At 42.4% G+C, this 15,660-nt stretch overlaps 1 protein-coding gene across 1 annotated transcript in view; it reads right to left on the bottom strand.

The window, feature by feature from the left end:
- The window catches only part of GRTP1 (growth hormone regulated TBC protein 1), a 50,991-nt gene that overhangs the window by 20,339 nt on the left and 14,992 nt on the right, over window positions 1-15,660 (bottom strand). Inside the window, exon 5 of the mRNA XM_065406653.1 lies at window positions 13,859-13,955. Within this exon, the coding sequence (XP_065262725.1) occupies window positions 13,859-13,955 (97 nt within the window). The remainder of the gene's footprint in view (window positions 1-13,858; window positions 13,956-15,660) is intronic.

The following is a 15,660-nucleotide window of genomic DNA, read 5'->3' as shown; positions in this document are numbered from 1 at the left end:
CAGGGGACAGGGAGCGAGGGGGGGTGGATGGGGTAGGGGTCCAGAAGCGGGGGGGGGGAAGATAGGGGGCAGGGGCCTGGCTGTTTGGGGAGCCACAGCCTCCCCTAACCGGCCCTCCATACAATTTCCGAAACCCGATGCGGCCCTTAGGCCAAAAAGTTTGCCCGCCCCTGATCTATAGGCTTTTAGCACCAGAGACGGAGAGATCATTCAGAGTCCTTGGCATTTGAGTTAGCAGCTACTGGACGCCAGAGTAGTTGTTTCAGTCTCTCTGCAAATTCTGGCAGATGAAAGTGCATTAGTTACACTTGGGTCACGTTTCCAAGCTTTTCTTCAGACTCATAACACAGACTTTTAAAAAAATTAAATCAGAGTCTCTGGAAAAAACTGAAAAGCCTATTCATTCCCTGCCACTCCTCAAATCCCCAGGTGGGATAGCACATCCCATGCTTGGGACACACTGCTGTGATGCTTCCCAGGGACAAGAGCACCGGAACCTTTGCAGAAGTAGGGGACCCAAGGCCAAAGTGCCCCCTCCTTCTCCGCGGCTGGCTGCTCCGGTGGTGAGCCAGCTGACCTCTCTTCTGGCGCTACAGCAGCCCCTAGTGGGCAAAAGGTGTAATTGCAGCTCCTCCCCATCTGAATCTATTGTTGTGGGGGGGGAGTGGCGGAAGGAGATTTGTGAGGGACATGTATTCTGCAGTTATATTTCTTTTGTTAAAAAGTGGAGGGCCTCCTGGTTCCAGCACTGGTGCCCAGAGATACACAGAGTTGTGAGGCACCTCCCCCCACCTGCCCTTAGTGTGAGGAAGTCTTACCAGTGTCTGCTGTGGATCAGCTCCCTGACTCCACCAGCCACTGGCAACACAAGCACTGCGTTCCAGGCCTCATACTCTCTGTACAGGTTAGCAACAGGTACACACCAACTACCGAGTCCTCCAAGAGTTCCTCTGGAGTGCTCAGCCTTTATTCCACTGAACACTTACAGAATTCTTACATCCACTATTCCCACACAAATAGTACACATCAGATTCAACTCAGGATCACCATTTGACTTAATGCACAGCACTTCATATATATTCTCTCTCTCTCTCTCTCTCTCTCTCTCACACACACACACAAAACAAGAATCAGTTTATTATTAAAGAACAGAGATTCAGTGATATAGCGTGAGAATACTGTACACAAATGGTTACATATAAAACAAAATCATAACACACTTTCTGAAGTCTAAACTTAACTAACATTCCCCTGTCTCCCACAAAATAGCTTATCCCACCTCCTCTTCTCAGCATTTTTAACCAGTTTGGCTGAGATCCCTTCTTATCAAGCCTGCTGGCAGGTTGTCCTCACAGATCAAGGAATAACCCGGGGTTCATCTACACTCCAGATATAGTTCCAAAAGTACATTGTCTTATTCCTAAACAGGATGACCCCTGCTATTTTTGTTTTTTCCTCAATCGCTGCAAGCTCCTCATTAATATTTGACTTAGTGTGTAAATGGACGTTGTAAAGCTTACAATACTTAATTTACATGTTGCCAGAGAGATAAATGATTGTTACCTCCTGTCTGTGGGAAATCAGTCTAAGCGGGTCACCAAATATATGCTTTAAGAACATCATTTTTGTACAGATATCTAACTCCTTAAATATCGCCCATACATATATCTTGTGATGATTAAGAGGACCGTCTGACACAGGCTTTCATTAGAGACCCTACATAACATCTTTGGTGAACTAAAATGTAAATACCAGATCCAGGGGATTCTTGTAACACCAATACACCCCTTATGCATCAAGAGGTCCCTGGGTCACAACCGCATTTAGACTAAGTCAAAGTCTGAGCATTTAATCAAAAGTATAAGGAAAAAAAGATGGGACAAGGGAATCTACACTGTCTCAGTGGTCCCACACTAATATCTCCCACTCATCCCCATTCTCTAGAAGTCTTCTTTATACTCCTGCAGTATTTTAAATCAAGTTTCTCCACAATTAATTATTTTATTGTAGTTGCATAGTAGAAAAAGCTGTATTTAAGGTTCATAGTATGCACAGAGTGGTTGGGTAAAGGTGGTTCTTTGGAGTGTATTTGGAGGATGAAGTGTCTGACCCTTAGTAGAAGAGTGCATGAACTAAATTTAGTGGAGTTGCCTAAGGGATCAGAAAAAGTGGATGAGGAAGTATGACCTGTTAAAATCCCACCTAAGCGTATGTCTACACTACCCACCGGATCGGCGGGCAGTGATCCGGTCTAGACGCAATAGATCGACCCCCAGGCGCTCTCCCGTCGACTCCTGTACTCCACCGCCGTGAGAGGCACAGGCAGAGTCGACAGGGGAGTGGCAGCAGTCAACTCACCGCAGTGAAGACACCGCGGTGAGTAGGTCTAAGTAAATCGACTTCAGCTACGTTATTCACGTAGCTGAAGTTGCGTAACTTAGATCGATCCCCCCGCCCAGTGTAGACCAGGCCTTAGTAATAGTAATTTTGCTTGGTGTGGGTTTGTTTGGTTTGTTTTAAATTATGGAGACACCAGTCCCAATTCCACAGTTAAAGTTGAGTTCTGTTTTGAAAGGGGATGTGAAAAGGATTTAGGGATCATAGTGGAGAAGCAATTCAACATGAGCTGACAGTGTGATGCTGCTGCAAAAAAAAAAAAAAAAAAAAAGGGCCAATGCAATCCTTAGCTATATAAGCAGGTTACTGCTGAACAGGAGTAAGGGAGGTTATTTTACCTCTGTATATGGCATTGGTGTGATTGATACTGGAATACTGATGTCCACCTTTTAAGAAGGGTGTTGAAAAATAGGAAAGAGTGCTGAAAAGATTTAGGGCTATAAAAAAGTGCCTTACAGTGAGAGACTTAGAGAGCTCAACCTGTCTAGCTTAGTGTATAAGTACCTTCACAGGGAGAAAATATCAGGTGCTAACAGGCTCTTCAATCTAGTGGGAAAAGGCTTAAGCAGCAGCAATGGCTGGAAGATTAAGCCAGACAAATTCAAAGTTAGAAATAAGGCTTTTCTTTTCTTTTCTTTTTGTTTTAAAAACAGTGAAGGAGATTAACCATTGGAACAAACTACCAAGCGAAGTTGTGGATTCTCCATATCTTGATGTCTTCAAATCAAGACTGGATGCTTTTCTGGAAGACATGCTTCAGTTAAATCCAAATAACTGGGCTCAATGCAGGGGTTACTGGATTTAAATTCTATGGCCTATGTCATACAGGGGGTCAGACTTGATGATGTAATGTTCCCTTCTGGCCTTAATCTATGAATATTTGTATCTAAAGCAGGGATTCAGTCTTTTATGTTTGAAACATACACACAAACTTACAGCACTTACTGAGAGTATATAAATGAATTTTCTAAGAATTTACAAGTAAATCAGTAAATTAGTCTGAGTTAAAATTATGTTTAGAATAGGCTGGCGTTAAACTTTAACCAACCATCTGTAGTCTCATTTTATATTCTGCCAGCATGTGTCTTATATTTCTTGGATGACCTATCCAAGCAATATGCTTAGAAAGGCTGCATCGATAAAGCTGTAACTCAGACTAATGAACAAAACAAGAGGGAGTTTTTAATTAATCTTTTTCAGAAGTTTGCAATACCGTAAGTCAGCTGAAAAATAAAAATATTAATGATCATTTGTTAACAATGCGAGGAACAGATAGAGACTAATGTTTGTTTGGAAATACACCAGAGAACTCAACCAGGAACACTCTCAGATAAAAAAAAAAAAAAGGTGGCATATTGACACAAGGTTGAGATAATCAAAATATAGCTCAAAGCAATGGCTGGTAACATCAAAGACTAGAGAATTCTAAAATGAGCTGTTTAGGAAGATGCATATATACATTCATATGTGCAGAAGGACATTACATGGAGCCCCCAAAGTGGAAGTTCTGCTGTTAGAAAGTCAAGAGATGTCCGCCAGAAGGAACAAGGTAAATTATTCATTTTGGCCTTGTCCACCCTAGGACATTGTATGGCTTTAACTGTACCAGTATAATTAAAGTGACAACCTCTTAGTGCGGATGCAGGTATACCAGTACAAGGTGCTTTATAGTGGTACAGATATTCCTGTACAGAAAGGGGAATTACTATATTGATAATAGGTACTATATTGACATCTTTATACAAGTGTAACTGCATCCACAGCAGGACTTTTACTGATATAACTATTCACATATCTAGGTCACGGAAACAGCTGTGGATCTCTCCAGAGTAGTGCCACAGAAGCAGGGCTGGCTCCAGCTTTTCTGCCACCCCAAGCGGCAAAAATAAATAAATAAATAAAAGGATGAGCGGCAGCACTTCGGCGGCAGCTCAAACGCGCCGCTTCTTCGGCGGTGGATCCTTCACTCCCTCTCCTCCTCTTTGGTGGCACTTCAGCGGCAGCTCAAAGAGGAAGAGAGGGAATGAGGGACCCGCCGCCAAATTCCCACCGAAGACCCGGACGGGCCGTCCCGATACCGGACAGAGTGCCGCCCCTTTGAATTGGCCGCCCCAAGCACCTGCTTCCTTAGCTGGTGCCTGGAGCCGGCCCTGCACAAAAGGCTTAAGAGGTTCAACTCAAGCCTCAGGAGTCACTAACAGAGGCAGCTAACAGGAATTTCAGCGAGAGTAGCTAAAGTCTGTGCTTGGAGGTCGCAGGACGTAGTGGGCAGTGCATTTGGTCCGTCTGTGGGCTGTTTGGTTTGTTCTCTGGGTACAGGCTGCATAGATAGCTAGACCATGGGCCCCTGAATAAGCAGGGTTCCTGCTAAAGGCCACAAAGCTCTGGCCCTCAGATGGTTCATATCTGAGAACTCAGAAGAAAATGATCTTGAATGATTATGGAGGGAATTCTGTGTTATACCTTGTCCTAACAGATAAAGAAGAACTGATCACAGAACTAAAAATTAATGGTAGCTTAGGTACAAGTGATCATGACTTGAACACACTTGTAACATGCAAGCAGAATGAAAGTCCAGATCAGTAATATATAAACTTGGTGCTTTAATAAGTCCAATTGCACAAAGCTAAAGAGAATAAATAGCCAAATCAGGTTGAAGGATGAAGTTAATTCAAAGAGTGTGAATGATAATTGGGAATAATTTAATACCACCTTATTGTATGCCCCTCCCCCGCAAAAAAAAATCCCACAATTGAGAAAGCAAGCCATGCTGATTAAAAAAAAAATGACCTGGTTTAGCAGGGAAGTGAAGGCACCTATAAAATATATAGATATAACAAATGGAAAAAAGAGGAAGTTGATAGTAATGAATATAAATAAGAAGTTAGAAAATTGATAAGGAAAGCAAAGGGAAACCTGAAGAAATCTATGGCCAGCAGAGTTAAGGACAATAAGGAGTTTTTAAAATATATTAGGAATAAAAAGAATCATGACAACAGTATTGGTCCATTACAAGATGGAAATGGTAGAATTATCGATACCAATGCAGAAAAGGCAGAAGTGTTCAAAACATGTTTCTGTTTGAGGATCCGGATCACTTGTCAAACTGGGCGCAAGCAAACAATATGCATTTTAATATGGCTAAATGTAAATGTATATATCTTACAGGATGGGGGACTCTATCCTGGGAAGCAGTGACACTGAAAAAGATTTGGGGGTTGAGGTACATAATCAACTGAACATGAGTTCCCACTGTGACACTGTGGCCAAAGGGACGATCAAGATCCTGGGGTGCACAAGCAGCAGAATCTTGAGTGGAGAGCTTCTTTTACCTCTATATTTAGCACTGGTGTGACAGCTGCTGGAATACTGTGTCGAGTTCTGGTGTCCACAATTCAAGAAGGAAGCTGGTAAGCTGGAGAGGGCTCAGAGAATAACCATGAGACTGATTAAAGGATTTGATTTTGAAAGCTTGTCTCTCTCACCAACACAAGTTGGTCCAATAAAAGATATTACCTCACCAACCTTGTCTCTCTAAAGGATTAGAAAACATGTCCTATAGTGATAGACTCAAAGAGCTCAATATATTTAGCTTAAGAAAGAGAAAGTTAAGGGATGACTTGATTACAGTTTATAAGTAGCTATATGGAGAACAAATATTTATTAATGGGCTCTTCAATCTGACAGAGAAAGGTATAACATGATCCAATGGCTGGAAGCTGAAGCTAGACAATTTCAGATTGGAAATAAGATGAGAGTAATTAACCATTGGAACAATTTAGCAAGGGTCGTGGTGGATTCTTCATCACTGACCATTTTTAAAATCAATATTGGAAAGATCTGCTCTAGGAATTGTTTTGGGGAAGTTCCATGGCCTGTGTTATAGAGGAAGTCAGACTAGATAATCACAATGCTCCCTTCTGGCCCTGGAATCTATGAATCTATAAATGATATTAATACAAAACCCTTAACAAGGAGACAGGCATGCTTAATCTTTAGGGGGAATAAGCCACTTAGATCTTGCCTGCAGTATAAACACAACCACGTCAAGGAACCTGACTCAACACAACAGTCCTCAACTTACTACCATTGTTCCAGTTTGTAGTGTGGACTGGATCTTAAGTATATTTCATAGACAGGCTAAACCCAAGGATTTTTACATTCTAGCCTCCTCATGTCCATAGAAAACCGGGTTTTAGACATAAGAACGGCCATACTGGGTCAGACCAATGGTCCATCTAGCCCAGTATCCTGTCTTCCAACAGTGGCAAATGCCAGGTGCGTCAAAGGGAATGAACAGAACAGGTAATCATCAAGTGATCCATCCCATCGCCCAGATTCTGGGAAACAGAGGATAGGGACACTTTAGAGCATGGTTTTGCATCCCCCTGCCAATCCTGGCTAATAGCCATTGAGGGACCTCTACCCTCCATGAACTTATCTAGTTCTTTTTTTAACTCTGTTATAGTCTCGGCCTTCACAACATCCCCTGGCAAAAAGTTCCACAGGTTGACTGTGCGTTGTATGAGGAAATACTTCCTTTTGTTTGTTTTAAACCTGCTGTCTATTAATTTCATTTGGTGACTCCTAGTTCTTGGGTTATGAGAAGCAGTAAATAATACTTCCTTATTTACTTTCTTCACACCAGTCATGATTTTAATAGACCTCTATCATATCCCCCCTTAGTCGTCTCTTTTCCAAGATGAAAAGTCCCATTCTTATTAATCTCTCCTCATATAGAAGCTGTTCCATACCCCTAATCATTTTTGTTGACCTTTTCTGTACCTTTTCCAATTCCAATACATCTTTTTTGAGATGGGGCAACCAAATCTGCACGCAGTATTCAAGATGTGGGCGTACTGTGAATTTATACAGAGGCAATATGATATGTTGTGTCTTCTTATCTATTCCTTTCTTAATGATTCCCAACAAAAGTGTGGCACTCTCTAACACCCTGCCCAAAACAGACTAACAAATTATCCAACATATTCTCTTACTATTGAAGTATTGTTTGATTTTTCAGAGTTATGCACAGGAAACAAAATTAGTCCAAGAATAAAAATAACAAAGGAGTCACATTAAAGCAGAGAATCTAAGTCAATGATCTCACACTGTCCAAATCTTCTGAATTTTCTGGCAGCTCAAATTTAGAAGTAAGTAGTATTTCAGGCTCATCAGGATTTCTAAATATATACCTAAGTTCCCTCATGCCACCTTCAGCTTAACAGGACAACATATTTAACTCCTAGATAATACAACTGCCCTGTAATGTTCAAAGAAACTTGCTTTCATTTCAGCTGCTAAAGGCTAGTAATCAAATATGTATGCCTCCTTGCACCTGGTTTATAGACCATAATCTGGTCTCCTTGTGATAGGCCTTACATTAGGTTTCAGAGACAACTACACATGGTTAGTGTCTCACTCCTGATTAAACAGCAGCTCTCAAAACAGGAAAGTGAGGCAACTTTGCCAGCAGGCAATCTTGTAGCTTGGTGCAGCTGACCCAGCAGGTTCAACCAGCAGCACAGAACAATTCAAGATGTGCAGATTCTCTGTTTTTGTGGGGATATAGCCACAAAGTCAAAGCTTTTGACTTTTGCCTTCTTTTCCAGGCCATTTTACCAGTGGCGAAAAGCCTACTTGTCATTAGTGACTTTTGTAAACATAGCATCATAGCCTCACAAGGATCTTCCTACACCATAGACATCCATCTCTGGTTTTCAAACCTTGTCTGAGAAGGACCACATTCCTTCAACACATTATACTCTCCTGCATGCCACCCAGCTGCTTGTGAATTCAGTCTAGAACTTGTGCTATTCAGGTCTAGCAAAAACAACAAGGAGTCTGGTGGCACCTTAAAGACTAACAGATTTATTTGGGCATAAGCTTTCGTGGGTAAAAACCTCACTTCTTCGGATGCAACCGAAGAAGTGAGGTTTTTACCCACGAAAGCTTATGCCCAAATAAATCTGTTAGTCCTTAAGGTGCCACCAGACTCCTTGTTGTTTTTGTAGATACAGACTAACACGGCTACCCCCGATACTTGACACCATGCAAGGTCTAGCAAGTCTTTTTCCTACGCAGCTGAATGAAATGTTCCATGAAGATTCCACTTCCCTTTTGACGAAGATATTTTAAACATACAACTACTTCCTCACCTAGCTCTATGCTTAGGGATTTCACAGTGCTCTGTCCAAGTATTAAAACAAATTTGCTAAAAGAAGGAAATAAATGTGCAACTAATTTTAGTTCAATAAGGTGCTGAATAAACATTAGGATTATTATTTTACACCATCTACAAGAATGCTAAGTGCTTCAGAAGTGACAGGTCCCTGCTCTGAAGTGTTTATAACCTTGATGATGGACTTGAGAAGTGAGGATTTTATGACACTAGGAAGGCAAGGAAGTTGCAGATTATAGGTATGCAATTATGCAGTTACTCAGTTTAGTGTTTAATATATGCATAACTCAACTGAGTAACTGCATAATTGCATACCTATAATTTGCAACTTCCTAGCCTCTCGCCTTCCTAGTGTCATAACATTGTATCCAGCACCTCTGCTGTAGATAGGCGTTCCACTCAATCTAAATTGATGTTGTCTCAAGCCACATTTTCTGCCACAGCAAACAACACAGGTTAGCCTCACCTCTCTCCCTCTCGTCTTCCAATTAGGTGATCATTCCATAGTTTGAAACATATGTTCACAGGCATGGCAGATGAAATCCCATTTTTCATTGCTCATGAGGCAAAATTTCCATTCTCCGAGGCCTACATTTCATAACCACCCCTGCTTTCAGAAAAAGGACCATAAGAAAATCAAAACAATCACAGCCAAACTGCTGTTTTCAAGGAGTATCTGAAATCCCAGTGCAAGTTTAATGCGATCTCCAAGTTTCTCAACATATTTTTTTCACTCAACATAACATTTATTCATGAGCACAGAGAAAGAAAACTAGCCAAATAATAGGTCACTTTGTATTTAACAACAACTACTAAGGTTAGCAAAGTTCACTTTAGAAAGCATCAGATAGTGGTTAAGATTCCAATATTTCTCAACAGCAAGAGTAGGCATAAAAGAGTATGCAAAATACTAAATTCGAACTGAGAGGGTACTTATGCTCAGTCTGAGTTTGAGTCAGTTTTCTGCTTATCAACCCACAGTGGTTCCTTGGAATATTTAGTCCACTCTCCGTCATCAACTGCTCTAGGCATATGCTTGCATACAATATTGCAAAGTGAATTTGTAGATAAAGAACTCCCCGACCACACAATACTTCAGTCTGCTAGAAACAATTCTGGTGTGTCTCTCGCTGCTTTTAAGGAGTTTTACTCCTAACCCCTGAACTTCTAGAATTTACTCAACTGTTCTACAAGACTATGGCCTTGTCTTCAGTAGAAACTTCAATCATTTATGCTTCATTTGGTTTTTGCTTATGATTAAGGCTAAGATTTTGTCATGGTTATTTTTAGTAAAAGTCTCAGACAAGTCACGGGCAATAAACAAAAATTCACGGGAACCCCTGACCTGTCCATGACTTTACTAAAAATAACCGGCGGGAAGGGGGGTGGCAGGGCTAGGTAGGGGGGAGGAATGGAGTCCCAAGACAGAGGGGACTGACAGGCCAAGCCCCTCGCCATGGCAGGAGGCACAGCCCCCACTCTGGAGCTGGCCGCAACTATGGGACTGGGGGTGCGCGGCCCCAGCTGCAGCCCCAGCCACAGCGGGGCGGGGGGGCGGAGGTGCACACGGCCCTGGGAAACTGCGAGGAGAGCGCACGGCCCTGGCTGCAGCCCCAGCTTCAGCCCCTGACAGCTGAAGCCGAAGACGTCATGGAGGTCCAGAAAAGTCATGGAATCCGTGACTAAATCGTAGCCTTACTTATGATCCACAAATGACTCAACAACTTAGGGTATCAGGAGGACACTAGTAGAGGGGAAGGCATTTCCAGGACTACAGGGAAGGGCATGATCTGGAAGCATTTCTGATGTGATGCAGGGGGAACAGAGGTAGATTAGATGGAGTGGAGGTGGTACAGAAGAGGGAGGAACAAAGAGTGAATTCTCAGCTGGCGAACTAAAGGAGATTTGCCAGATGTTAGAGTTGTCAGAATTAACAGCCCATCATCTGTGCCAGCAAGATGCATCCACACTGGTACTCGATCAATTTGATCTGCAATGAGTGAGACTCAGTTATTGCTTACCCCTACAATGTCCTGGAGTAAATGCCATGTTTATTTGGTTACCTGACAGTCAGCTCAAGCACTTTTGCTTGAAATATGCCTCACTTTAACATCCAATTGAGGGGGAGCAATCACTTATCAGGGTAAATTTCTCCAGCACATACATGGCCTAAGACACTCATTACACTTCTGTGCAATTACTCCAATTATTTTACCTGTTATACTTTAAACTTTTATAAAGAGAACAATTCAATTTCTGGTAGTCAGGGTAAATGCCAGCACTGATAACATCAAAGAACTGTCTTGGAAATCCGCAGCAAAGCTGTGCAACCACTGACAAAAAAATCTTAAAAGAAAGTCTTGCATTACCCAATAACACCGATATTTTAAAAAGATAAAGAATGTAGCTAGAACCCAGATAATGTATAAATGTGTCTATATTTATTTTAAATACTCTACTTAATTTGATTTGTCCCCTTGCCTGTCACACTATGAGTCTGTACTAATCAATGCCGCTACTAGAATAGGTAAAGGGTCATAGAAACAAATAGGAAAATGAAACAAGAGTGCCTTTTCTCATTAACATATTTGCCAAGTTTAGGAGCAAGGTGCTGAAGAGCTACAGGCTTCATGGAGATATACCTATTTCATAGAACTGGAAGGGACCCTGAAAAGTCATTGAGTCCAGACCCCTGCCTTCACTAGCAGGACCAAGTATTGATTTTTGCCCCAGATCCCTAAGTGGCCCCCTCCAGGATTGAACTCACAACCCTGGGTTTAGCAGGCTAATACTCAAACCACTGAGCTAGTCCTATCAAAACAAATTCCATAAAAGGACTGATGAATAGAGTCCTGAATCTCACAGACCTATGACTCCACTCCTCTATCCCAGAGAAAAATAAAAAATTATAAATGATTAAACACAAAATCATGGAATAAGTGTTAAACTTCACTGTACAATCGCACTGCCTTTCACCAGGTGCCTGATCCAATGTCTACTGAAGCCAATGAGAAGACCCCCATTGGATTACATCCTAGATAACAACTTCATTCTTCTACATGTTCCAACAGGGGGCTTGCTATATGCAGTATAGGCTATATAAAATAACAGTAGCCAATTGCACTGTATTCTAGTGACTGTTCTATAATTACAAATAATTAACAAACCTAATCATAAGTTTCATAGCAGGGGTGGGCAAACTTTTTGGCCCAAGGGCCACGTCTGGGTATGGAAATTGTATTGTGGGCCATGAATGCTCACGAAATTGGGGTTGGGGTGAAGAAAGGGGTGAGGGCTCTGGCTGGGGGTGTAGGCTCTGGGGTGGGGCTAGGGATGAGGGGCTTGGGGTGCGGGAGGCTGCTCCAGGCTGGGATCAAGGGGTTCGGAGAGCGGGGGGGGGGGGGGGAATCAGGGCTGGGGCAGGGGGTTGGGGCGCAGGAGGGACTCAGGAGTGCAGGCTCCGGGCAGCCCTTACCTCAAGCAGCTCCCGGAAGCAGCGGCATGTCTCCCCTCTGGGTCCTACGTGGAGGTGTGGCCCGGCGACTCTACGCGCTGCCCCGTCCACAGGTGCCACCCCTGCAGCTCCCATTGGCTGGGAACTGCGGCCAATGGGAGCTGCAGGAGTGGCACTTGGGGCAGGGGCAGCGCATGAGCCCCTGGCTGCCCCTAAATGTAGGAGCCGGAGGGGGACATGCCATTGCTTCCGGGAGCCGTGCGGAGCGGTCGCCAAGCCCGCTTCCCAGCTGGAGCGCGGGAGCAGGACAAGCCCCAGACCCCGCTCCCCAGCGGGAGCTCGAGGGCCGGATTAAATCGGCTGGTGGGCCAGGTGTGGCCCGCGGGCCATAGTGTGCCCACCTGTTTTATAGTCTCAAATTTCTTACGGTGATTTAGCCAGGCATCTATATGCCTTCCACATTTGTTTCAGAAGTAGTTTCTATCCACACAGTCTTAAAATAGGCCTTTTATGAACCGAACAATTCTGATAATCTCTACATGCAAGTAAAAATTGATTTAGTTTGTTACATGACTTATTTACCCTTGAGAATTATTTTTTGCTGTTACTCAATGCCATCAGAAACAATTACACCAGTTCTCTTTCCTTCCTCCTCAAAGTCTTTCCTTTTAGAACAAAGAAAAATGTAATTTTATTTCTTTACATCTTAAATGAGAATAGCTCTAGAAATCCAAAGCTCTGGCAAAAAGTCAAGCACAATCCTGGATATTACTGTCATGAAATAATTTTATATTTTAATAATATGTTCAGCCTCCAGCCCTTCAGGATAGCAGTTCAAGAAAGCTCTTCAACAGCAAAAGTAGGCCAGATAAGGGAATGTCAAAACCTACCCTTGGTAAAGCCACTGTACTACATTTTAGGCACCATATACACCTGAATAAAAGTGTACACTGTACTTATGGGAATTCATGCGGCATCCATTCCTCCTTCATAGGCTTTAGTGTTAAATCCCTAGTTGGAGTGCTCATGCAATCTATTAAAAAAAAATTTTTTGAGGGAGGAAATGTCCACTTGGTCATATTTGAATAATTTAAACTCATGGTTTCTAAACATAGGGATCATGACCTCCAGGAAGGTTACAAACCACCCTCGTTTTCTTTACAGCCTGATGGGAGAGGGATCCTGACATTTTTTTGTTGTACAATGGGGTCACAGTGTGGAAAAGGCTTGGAACCACTGACTGAACAGTTCCTCGGCCCTAACACAAACTTCTTGCAGACCTTATCAACTAGCTGTAAAGAAAGGCCAAGCTGCCTCCTTTCAGTAGCATCATAACCTGCTACTTTATATAATGGCCAGCACAAGATGCTCACACTGCAATGAGACTTGTACCCTTCCTTCACTTGAGACCAACTGCTTCAATCTTTCCATCATATTGTTTCCCACAGGCCAAGGAAAACTGCTAAAGTCCCAGGCATTCCCATAAGCCCTGGCCTCTTGCCTAGCATTGAGCCACTGGAAATACAAACCATGGTAGTGGTGGGTGAAAAGCAAGATGTGTGTTACAAATTAAAACAATTCTACACCAGCTGATCAGATTTCAGTTTCTTACTACTTTGTTGTCTAAAGACCAGCGTTTTAGTTTCAATTTGGTTCGACTTGCATCCTGTACACCCACACTGAAATCAGGGCAGAATTAGACCCCTACAAACTAAGCAGACCATTGAAGTTAAACAGCAAGGCTTATCTTGCCATATAGGGCTTCTATAAATAAAAATGAATACCCAAGCTCTAATGTACAGATAAAATAAGAGCCGCTAGCATACCAGGCAATATTCGTCCAATGAGAGCATCTAACAACCAAAAGGATTCCTCTTCATTCTTTGTAATAAGAATCAGGTATCCAGCTATGAAATTCATGCCCTGAAATAAAAAGAAAGCTTTTATAATTTCTCCACTTACCCCAAAAGTTTCCTGTTTAACTTCATAATACCAAACATGAACTTCAAAGTACTGATTGAGTGAAATAAAAGGAAAAGCATTGTGCCTGCATGTTCCTTGAAAGATACCAGAGACAGGATTATTACAATTCACAAAATGGACAGGATAGAGGAAATCTAACAACACAGTCTACCAATTGATTAACCCTGCTACTCCTGGGCAATGAAAGCCCATGGAAGCCAGGGGAGAAAAAAAAATTAAAGCACTAAGAAATTAAAAAGTAACATATAGACTTTTTATTTTAAAAAATCCCAAAGCCCTTTCCAAACAACAAAATAGATTATTACTTTGACCAACATTGAAATGTAGCTATCTCTGGAGTGAAACCCACAAAATGGGTGCTTAATAGTGTGCAGTAACACTACCTAACAGTTATAGGTGGAGCATGGCCCATCCAGTTGAAACTACAAATGCAGTTTAGGAAAGCAAATAGGAAGCAGCAGAGTTGTAATTCCACCAGGTTTTACAGGTGCAGTTTATGCAGCTATTTAAACTATTTTTGTCCAGAACTAACAAACAGTATTTATTGTTTCTATTTGCACCTACATTATGCTAGATCCCTTTCAAATCACCGAGGAAGCCATAGTTCCTGCCTTACAACCTACAACAGGCAGACACACAAAGTGTGGGAGTTAGAGCTATATGTGTAAAGCATTAATTGGCCACATCCTGACAGTCCAATGTGTTGGGCTTTTCATGGCAAGATTTCAGTGGAGAGAAGATGTATAAAATATATAGACCCGGATTCAGGAAACCAACCCTATTCAGGAATAACATGTGTTTAAAATTAAGCATATGCTTAAGTAATTTAGCCTGGTCTACACTGGGGGGGGGGGGGGGGAGGGGTGTCAATCTAAGATATGCAACTTCAGCTACAAGAATAGCGTAGCTGAAGTCGACGTATCTTAGATCGACTTAGAATCCCTTACTTCGCGTCCTCGCGGCGCAGGATCAACGGCCGCCGCTCCCGTCGACTCCACTTCCGCCTCTCGCCGTGGTGGAGTTCCGGAGTCGACGGCAGAGCGATCGGGGATTGATTTATCACGTCTACACTAAACGCGATAAATCGATCCCCGATAGATCGATCACTACCCGCCGATCCGGCGGGTAGTGTAGATGTACCCTAAGAAATCCATAATATTAGTTTAGTCAACCAGTTAGTTTTAGCAACGTCATTAGGATGATTTACATTTATAGCATTTTATGCTCTTTTGGCTTTTAGAGTGAGAGGATTTTTTAAAAAGTATATTTATTGTGATATAAACAAGATGGCATCTAAAACAGTACAAGGTGCACCAGCATGAGCGCACACAATTCCCAACAATTCTTTCAAAAGCCAATGTAAAATTGTCTTTAAATATTTACAGGCTGTGGAGGCTCGTGTCAGTTACACTTGTTTAGTGTTAATCTTAGAAATCCTCTCCAGTTTTATCCTTTTCTTTTGTATTCTCCCGGACCTCTTTCCCCCAAGCTCTCCACTCCAGGGTTGTCTATGGGGACAGGCAGTAACATTGTCTCACTGTACCCAATAAGCAATGCCAGCTACAGCTCAAGCAAGAAGATCACTGCGAAAACTGAAACGCTCAAAGGATTTTGGAAACCAAAAGTTCTTGTCTTGACTGAAATC

The sequence above is a fragment of the Emys orbicularis genome, chromosome 1 (genome assembly GCF_028017835.1).
Source record: "Emys orbicularis isolate rEmyOrb1 chromosome 1, rEmyOrb1.hap1, whole genome shotgun sequence".
NCBI lineage: Eukaryota > Metazoa > Chordata > Testudines > Emydidae > Emys > Emys orbicularis.
The sequence above is the reverse complement of the archived record's forward strand: the minus strand, read 5'-3'. Positions and strand labels throughout refer to the sequence as shown.